The following is a 9,590-nucleotide window of genomic DNA, read 5'->3' on the forward strand; positions in this document are numbered from 1 at the left end:
CAGTGACTCATCCCTCCATGGCTCTGGCCTCTACAAAGCAGGATTTTATAGACTAGGAAGCCAAGTTTAAGTTGCGGCCATCCCAGAATGTCCAAGCTGCAAAGGCCCGGGAATGTGTTCAGCTGTAACCTCAGCGCTCGGAGCAGGGAATGGGAGCAGGGAGATGAGGATGACTAAGTCAACGGCACACGGGCCCATTAAGGAAGCCGGGGTCCCTGCAGGATGCAGAGTATCCCTCTGACCCCAGCCACGCCCTCGAGTACCTGCGCAAGAGGGTGTGCGCCTGGGGCCATCCTTTATCTGTTTCTCACTTACAGGGGCCCCAGTTTACGGATCCCAAAAGGCCACAACCCACCAGCACAACAACCACCATGCGCCGGCGGCCCTATATCCTGACCCTGCACACATGGCCGCCAGCCAGTATTTGTAAATTTCAGCATACAGCTTTATTAGAGGGTTGGGTCAACACGCTTTTTCTTTAATGCAATGGAATAGAATTAAACTTAAAATATCAGATATTATCACATGTCGTAAAGGTAAGTCCTGTCTCTAAACACTTTTGTTTCAGTTATGGATCTATAATCTATATTTAAGTGGGTCTGTACTGGGTCAGGTTGTACAACCCTATGAAAAAGCCGGAAAGCCGTTGCCTTATACCCACGTGACAAATCAGCCACCCAATAAAAGCTTTCAAAAATGAATATTTGCTTGGGGCGCCTGGGTGGCTCAGTTGTTAAGCATCTGCCTTCAGCTCAGGTCATGATCCCAGGGTCCCCGCTCCGCGGAAGCCTGCTTCTCCCTCTCCCACTCCCCCTGCTTGTGTTCCCTCTCTCGCTGTATCTCTCTCTGTCAAATAAATAAAATCTTTAAAAAAAAAAAAAAGAATATTTGCCAACCGAAATAGACACCTTGAGCCAGGAAGAACTCTACTCAAGTGCCCTCCCCATAGCAAGAAAGGGTGGAGGCCACATTCCCACTCACACTGTACTGAGCTCGGCCGCCCCTAAAGCACCATCCACCGCATGACTTGGTTTGATTCCCACCGCTAGAGGATCAGTGTTCTTGGCTGAGAAATGGGCAGATGGAAGACCTTCCCGGAAGGGTGCCAATGACGTCAGAGGCAATGAAAGCGGAGCGCCCAGCACCAGCGAGTGAGTGTTCAACAACAGTAGGATGGCAGCTGGTGGGCGAGGAGGCCCAGTGGCAGGCAGAAGGAACTCCAGGGTCTTCTGGGCCCTCGCCCAGCATGCTCTCCTGCCCAGGCTCGAGTAGGACCTCTGTGCAGGAGGGTTTAAGACCAGGCTTCTGCCTCAGGAAAGCGCCTTTGGGGGTTGACCAGGAAATGTCCTGTCTTCAGAGCATGTGCCACGATGGGATGCCCTCAAAGAGAGAGGGCAGAGCCTTGGAGTAGAGTCAAAGGTGGGGACACTCAAGTGGAGACCATGCAAGAGACACCCCTCAGGGTCACTGCCTCAAACACACTCAAGGAGGGAGGTGTGGGCCTGACCCCATGCCTTTTCCTTCTCTTTTCCAAAAGGCCCTGCCTGCCTCCAGTCCACCCCTCGGGTCAACAGCTTGCATCTGAGCACCTGAGGGGATGCTCCTCTCCAAAGTGCATTACCGAGGCCTGTGGTTAATTTTTCAGTAGCTGCTTGCCTTGCTAATGCTCTGGGAAACCGGCTGGGCCTCCACCCCTGCCTAAGTGCCCAGGCCTCCCCCACCCCTGCCCTACTTGGGCAGGAAGCCCGGCGCTGCCCCGCGGCCAGGCCCACTACACCGCCATCAACTCCCGTGTGTCCTCTGCCAAGGACTCAAACCTCTGCCAGGGGGTCTGGCAGCGTATTTTACCAGTAATTGTACCTGGTCCTTGCATGATAAGCCCAGGGAAGTGAAAAGTTGTGTCTTATTTCACCTGGAGAACCAGTCACGTTCTGAAGTAAACGCTGCTTAGGAAGACATCCCAGGTCTCCAAGGTTGATGGGAAAAGGAAAGTGGCCTTCTGGGTCTGGAGACTCTACACTGTCACCAGGGCCATCAGGATGCCCAGCCCCAGTCAGCTCTAACTCTTCCTTCTGCCACCACCACACTGGCCTCAGTGGGTCTTCACCACACTGTGCCTTGCCAGGCCCCAGGCCAGAGACCAGGCTGGAGTTTGTGGGTCTCCAAGCCCATTGGCCTGTGACCCCCCAGAAGAAAGCACCCTTGCTTTTTAGGCTGAAATCTTTATAGTCTAAGTCCCTACCACCATCTACCCGAAGTGTACCTGCCCCACCTCCACCATCGTTTTTCTTAGAGTGTTTCCCAGAAGACCGCCGCAAGGGCTCCCGAATGAGGCCCTTCCTCCAGCATCTGGTCTTGCCACCACGTTGCCAATGACCACATGAGATGGTCATGCACCCACTTGCGCAGGCATGGCTCTTTCCACAGAAACCACTGATGCCCCCACTTGAGGGGGAGCAGGATCCCCGGTGGCCCACAGCACAACCAGGCCCAAGGGTCTCTGGGCAAAATGTCCCACAAAGCTTGGAGTTAACCCACGTCCAGCACTCTGGGCTCACACAACCCTCGCGCTGACCTTGCCACTCCACTCCCCTTGCCTGCGCCAACATGATTCCCTGGAATGGAAGGGTGGACAAGGGGGTGGGGGGACAGGTGCAGCTCAATCAGCGGGAACTCTGAACTGCCAGGCCAATGCTCCCCAGGCCCAGAGGGGACCTCCTTGCCCAGTGCTGAGGCCCCCTCATTTCCCACCCCAGGACAATGACCAGCTAATAGAACATCCATTCCCTGCAGCAAGAAAGCCACCCAGAGTGTGGTCTGGCCTGGACACTGGCTGACTTAAGAAAAGAGCAATGAGTACCCACCTTAAAGGCACGCTTTCCATCCTTCGTGAGAAGAGTTGCAAAGCACCTGCCAAGGGCCAGGCGCTGGGTCTGGGAATGGAGGGATGGCCCGGGGCTCACAGGTTAAGTGGGTCTAGGCCCCACTGCAGGGGTGTGGAGGCTCCAAGTGGCCCGATGCCCCCCCACACACACACACAGTGGGGCATATAGTTACGGGGTGGGTAGGGCACAGCATGGGAGCTGGACGTAGTGGGCAAAGGGCGTGGAGTCAGCATTGGGCAGCCTCAGGCTGCATTCTGGTTCTCCTCCCACCAGCTGTGTGATAGGGAAATTCACCACACTACCCAAACCTCGCTGTCCTTTCCTATGGAATGAGGACATGGACCCAAACCAGACCATCTGTGCCTGCAATCTACCTCTCTGGTGTCCCCTCAGTATCCCTGGTGTCTTCCTGCCCAGTGGGGCCTAGGCACGGGGGGCAGCCGATCCACAGTTGCTGGTCTCCTGCCTAAGCCCGCTGAGAAGGGACCGTGCGGAGCAGAGGGAAAGTGGTGGGCCTCCCCCTGTGAAGTTCTCAGAGGCCTTAGGCAAAGTCAGAAGTGACAGGGGCACCCCATCCCCCACCAGCCACCATCCCAGGACACCCAGCCTAAGGCTGGCTGCATTTGCATCTTGTTTGCATAAATTTGCATAAGCACTGTATACGTGTATCTTGTAGCCAATTATTTCATTCAGGCATCGCTGCATTCCAGGAAAGGGCACCAGGAGAGATGTGGCCCTGTGGGCGTCAGTGTCAAAAGGGCACTCAGAGCCCCTGCCCCATCACCCCCGAGCCCTGGGCCTGCACCTCCCCTCTCCCAGCACCTGCTGACCCTGAACCCTCCTCAGGAGCTACTGTCTCCTGCCTTGGGCTGCGACCACCAGAAATTCCAGTTTCCTGGGGAAGGCAGAGTCTTGACACCGCCAATCTTCTCCTACTCTTCAGTGGCCTTAATTTAACCAAAGGAGAATCTTATAGATGTGGAGGGGACTTTTGGGATGTCTAACACAGGGATGGTCAACCTGATCCCACCTATAGATAGGTAAGAGGGACCCTGATCTAGATAAAGGATGGGACACACACCCACCCTTGATCTAGGCCCTCAGCCCACAAAGGCATCTGCAGAGACCTCAGGCTCCTCAGAGCATTTGCAACCACTGCATTTTACCTCTGGGGGAATGGAGGTCTGAGGAGGGCAAGGCTCTTGGCCAAAGTCATGGCAGATGCGGCAGAGCTGGAACCCCAGAACCCAGGGGAGCTGACCTCCTCATGCACCCAGCAAAAGTGGAGAGCATGCCCAGGAGACTGCAGGCCTCACAGGACAACTTCCAGAATCAAAGCAGCCAGATGGGCCTGGAGCGGAAGTGGGGAGACAGGGGTCCCATCCTCCCTTCCACCCTGGGGGAATGAGGGTTTCTGGAACTTCAGGAAAGACTGTGACCCTGAATAGGAGTGTGGAGGGGAGACAGGACCTTGCTGCCACCAAATCAGGCCCTAAGGGACAGAGTGCACCCAGGGTCCTAAGACTCCCTTTTCACCCTGCCTTCCACCCTGCTTCTGGATAAGGGGTAGGTAGGGCCTGTAGTCTGCAGCCCAACCCTTGGCCTAGGCCCAGGGGATTGATTGTGGCAGAGGACAAGAAGCCAAGGTTATCTAGGTGAGGGGAGGTAGGGACTTAACATGAGTACCATCTGTACTTAGCTTACTGCTCCCACTTCATCATCCCCATTTCACAGATGTGTTGAGCTGGCAGGAGTGGGAAGCCTAGCAAGGGGAGATTTGATGGTCAGCTCCAAGGTGGAGCATGGCCAAGTCTCCTGATTCCCAGACTAGGGTACCATGGCACCCGCTGACCTCTGGGACAGGAGACAGGGGAGGGGTGGTGAGCATTCATTGCCTACTGGTTCCTCACCATGGGGTCAGAGGAGAAAGAGTTCCCTGAGCACTTCTCAGAGGAGAAGAAGATCTAGATCAGGACACAGGACAAAGGAAGAAGACTTTTCCAAGGGGGAAGAAGGGGCCTGCCAGGAAGTATATTTCTTATGGATCAGGCTTTTTCAGTGGTCTGTCTTCCTCTCCCTGAACACACTTGCTTTTTCTCTCTGATTGGCTGGCAATGTTTTACTGAACACCTACGAAGGACCAGGCACTTTCCTGGCAATTTCTCACACCACCTGAGGAGGTGTATTCTCTCAGATTACAGCTGAGGGGATCAAGGTTCTGTGGGGAGACCACATTTGAATCCAGGTCAGCGTGTCTCTTTACCCTACAGACGCCTCCAGAGACCAAGCCCGGGCCCCTCCTCCTCCTAGGAGACCCCGTGCCCGGCTGACTGTGGTTCCTGGCCCTTGGCACAGATCGCAGCTCTTGGACCATTATCCACCTGATCCTTTCCTGCCAGGGCCCAGCAAACATTTGAAGGTGGCTCTGAGGATGATGACACACTCAATGTGCACGCCAGCAAAACCAGCACCACGCCAGAGAGACACACGCAGGCTCTTGGCAGCCTACCTGGCACTCCACAGACCTGCTCCAGGCTGTGCAAATCTCAGGGGGACAGGGTCGTGGAGCCGCTGCCCCTGCGGAGGCTGGGCACAGCTGATGGAAACTCACCTAGGCATGGCAGGCACGGTGAGGAGTGTTGGGGACAGAACCCTGCTCCGTGGCTCATGTCCCCTCGGGTCGCACCACACGGACAGCCCCTGTTCCGCCCCCGCACCACGCTGGCCCCAGGCCTGGGCACTAACGGGGGTCAACAAAGGCGTGCCGGCCACTGCCCACAGGAGCCTTCCACTTAGCGAGGCAAAGGTAGCAGAAAGATCCGGGAGTCAGGCCTCTGTCATTTCCTCAGTGTGGGAGGCCAAGCAGGTCACTTTCCCCATCTGCGGGAGGGAGCCAATCCCATTCACCTGGCAAGCCCATAAGTGAGGCTTGTGTGGGGTGATTTACACATGGCCCAGTGCTGGCCTCCAGGTGGGACTTCAACAAATGTCATTTGCCTTCCCTCACCTTTCCTGGAGAACCAAGACGCACGAAACAGAGGGAGGAGGTTGAAACACGGGGGCGGGGAGCGGGGGGAGGGCTTATCTCCCTTGCTGACCACAGTGTGTTTGTAGATGAGCCTGAGGTCAGTGACCCCACCTCTGCCCTGCACAGCTGTGACTCTCTGAGTCCCAGTCCGGGAGCTGACTCTCTCCTCCGCCCACCCCCTGCACTCAGTGAGCCGAGCGCATACCACCCAGCGAAGGAGCAGCACGCGCAGAGATGGCAGCCGAGGCCTCTGGTGAGCAGGATCCCTCCACCCCAGGCTGTGGGGAGTCCCCCGGCATGAAGGACAGTACCTTGCACCCCCCATCAGGTGAGACAGACGTGCGGAGGGACGGAGAGGAAGCAGGGAGGGGCATGGTGTGAGCACCTTTTCATGATCTCCCCCCACGTGACCCCAAGCCGGTGGGATTTTCTTTCCTCAGTGATGCCTCGTTGCAGTGCAAGCGCACATCCTTCTCCCTAGCCCTCCATCCTCTTCTCAAAACTCCAGCGGAGGACGTGCCATGACCCTGCTCTTGCCATGAAAGGGTGATGGCCGCCGAGTGGGGAGAGAGGACTGGCCATGGCAGCACCCAGGAGTTTTCCTATTTAGTTTGCTTACACAACTGGCTTTTTCCAAAAGCAACTTAAAACGATAGCTTAGAGTGAAAAGTTTAACGCCAAGGCTTATTGTAAACTTGATACCAAAAAAATCATGGACCAGGGGAAAATAAAGTAGAACTTAAATATATTCAGTAAGGATCATATAGTCAGGACTATGAGCCTGAGTATCCCAGTTACCATGGTAAAAAGAGAAATAAGATCAGTTACTGGAAAGGAGTAAGCGTACCAACCTTACATTTTTCTTCTTGGAGCTTTGTATAGTGGGCATTGAGTGTTGTGAAGGACAGAGTCATTTAGTCCCTATTTATAAAAATTCAGGAGATTAAGTCAGGCCGTTTGGCTGGTAAGAACCTCTGAGAAAGCCAAGGGGACAGTATTAAAGTGCCAGCCGGTGAGGCTGGGTGTAACTTGAGACAGGCTCCCGGTCATCAGCCGTGGCCCAGGTGCTCAAGGGGTTGCTGGTCTCATGTGTGCCATAGACCAGAGTTTCTCAAACTTGAACGTGCACATTATCTCTGGTGGATCTTGTTAAAATGTACTTCGGATTCAGGACATCTGGGGCGGGGCCGAGACTCTGTTAACTCTAAATCCTCCCTGAGGCCATCACGCGCACCAGCTTTGGAGCAAGGGACTAAAACCCAGACTTCTTTGGTTGTGTGCCTTTGCAAACTCCCCCAACTTAAAGGCAAAGTAATGCTACCATAGACCGACAAGGAGGACCCACTTCTGGGCTCATTGAATGCTCCCTGGAGGTACTGGGCCAGCCTCCTACATTCTCACTGGCCACCAGTGGTCTAGTCACAAGCCAAGACACTTGACGGTACGCAGAGAGTTAAGTACCTACTATGTGCTAGTGAGCTCCCTTAGAGGAGTGGTTGCTCCTACCCACCCGATCCCCAGTCCATTATCCACACTCTCCTTTTAGCACTTGCCTTTAGAACCTTCTCCACACTCTTGGGCTGGCCACAGTTAAATCTCCCGTGGATGCACAGTTCATTCCACTGAGCTCAGAGACATTTTCCTCTCGGGAGGGCTCATGTTTCAACAGAAGACTGGAAGAAGGGCAATCTTATGCCAGAGTACTAAGCTCCGGGGTACTGAGGTGGGGGTCCCAGTGCCCTGGAAGCCACCCTTATCATGCTATACAATACTGGTTCGAAATGAGGTGCCAAGTGGAGACAAGACTTTGTAAACTTCAGTCCCAGGCCCCAAGCACACTTTTGCCAGCTTGCTTCTGCATTCGGTGCCTCTTCCTCACAGACTATTCCTACCGTCGGCCGCTACCTCAGCTCTGGGTGGTTCCCACATGCTTTTACGCATTGGGTCACCTCAGTGGCCGAGAAATTCCTCCATTTGCCCAGATCACCGTCAGGATCGCCCACCCGAATTGCAGCCTCCTTCCCTCCCTCCTGAGAGAGAGCAGCTCCTTGCGCCCCGAGGCTTGAGCACCCTCCGTGGGGCTGATGCTCCAGCCCAACAGCACTAGATCGGCGGGGGGGGGGGGGCGGGGGGGGCGGGGGGGTAGGCAGGCTGGCTCCCAACCATCAGAGTACGCTGGGCACATGGCTCCTCGTGGCCATCTCCTCACAGTCAATTAGGATATTTATTTTGTGAAATGGATGTGCTCTGTCCTAGCCTATAAATGCTCGATCAATCCAAGAAGCTGAGAGTGCACAACGTTCTTCTCCTCTCTGGCCCAAGAAGGAGGTGAACCTAGATTCTCTTCCTGGACACTCGTAGCCAAAGGGGCTAGCCTTGTCTTCAGAGAAAAGGGCAATCTCAGGAGGCTGACACCAGGGGCTTCATAAAGAGAATATTCGGCAACTCTAGGCCCAGACATCCAGCAGTGCGTGTACTGGGCACTTCTTCTGTCCCAGCACCAGGCTAGCTCTGGGGCAGGCAAGCGAGGACAGCAGAGGGGCTCAAGAGCCAATGGGGGAAGCTTCCCAGAGATGTTGAAGGAGGTGAAGAAGGGTAAGTATGGGGGTACATTCACTCAACTATATGCCAGGCACTGCGAATACAGAAGTGAATGAGGCAGAGCTAACTTCCTGCCCTGGGGGAGCTCACATTTCTGTGGGAGCAGGCAGTTGATACACAACAAACGGGAGAAGTGTGTCTTATGGCATGTTAGGAGAGAAACGCTTTTAAAAGACAGAAAAGAAACAGGACATGGTACCTGGATGAGGGATGAGGGATGATGGGGTGGGTCTCACGGAGATGATGATATTTCAGCAAGGACCCGAAGGAGGAAGGGGGGGGCACAGGGACGCCCAGGGGCCAGGCAGAGGGAACGACAAGGGCTGTGGCCTGTCTGGGGACCCTGCCTAATCTATCGGAGGGAAAGAGAGGAGGCCACCAGGGAAGGATGGGGCGGGGGGTGGAGCAGAGAAGTAACACGATCTACCAAACACCTCGAAAGGATGGTTCTGACTGCTCTGCCCTTGGCCTGATCAGACATGAGGCTGGCACAGAGGAGGTGCTCAGCCATTCAACGTACTGTCCTCCCTGCTAGATCAGGACAGAGCTCTTCCCAAAGTGGGGCCCTCCAAGGATTCAGGAAACATTTCCTGAACCCTCACCCACACCAGACCCCTTGTCAGTTAAGCTTCTCCCAATCCTGGGGGGAAACAGACCAGCAAAGCGCCAAGGCCAACGGAGTAGGTGGTGCTCTGTCCACTTAAGTTCTTGGCCTTCAGCAGGGCATTCACTGACCTCCCCCCTCCCTGTCTCCTTCAGGCCCCTGGATGTTCTCTTGTAGAAGTTCATGCTCCCCTTAGGACGTTCCTCCCTCTATAGTCCTCGGCCAGGCCAGCCTTCATCTCTCTCCAACTCATGGGGAGCCCCACAAAGAGGCCCACCAGGTCTCTTTGGAAGGATGCTGGATGGGTCCAAGGGTCCTTCCAAGAAGGCTGGAAGAGCTCTGAGTGCCTCCATTTCCCAAGCTCAGTCTCCTTGTGCTGCTCGTTAGTATTGCAGGAAGGATGCTCAGAGATCGCCATCAGCCAGAGATATTTAAAGAGCACCCAGTGTGTGGCGGGGGGGGGGGGGGCACC

At 55.2% G+C, this 9,590-nt stretch overlaps 1 protein-coding gene across 1 annotated transcript in view; it reads left to right on the forward strand.

Moving 5' to 3' along the window:
• Positions 1 to 6,047: 6,047 nt before the first annotated feature.
• STEAP3 (STEAP3 metalloreductase) overlaps positions 6,048 to 9,590 on the forward strand; it is a 49,313-nt gene continuing 45,770 nt past the window's right edge. Inside the window, exon 1 of the mRNA XM_081814600.1 lies at positions 6,048 to 6,241. Within this exon, the coding sequence (XP_081670726.1) occupies positions 6,148 to 6,241 (94 nt within the window). The 5' untranslated portion in view covers positions 6,048 to 6,147. The remainder of the gene's footprint in view (positions 6,242 to 9,590) is intronic.

The sequence above is a fragment of the Leptonychotes weddellii genome, chromosome 3, assembly GCF_054177405.1.
Source record: "Leptonychotes weddellii isolate Sample4059 chromosome 3, ASM5417740v2, whole genome shotgun sequence".
Lineage (NCBI taxonomy): Eukaryota > Metazoa > Chordata > Mammalia > Carnivora > Phocidae > Leptonychotes > Leptonychotes weddellii.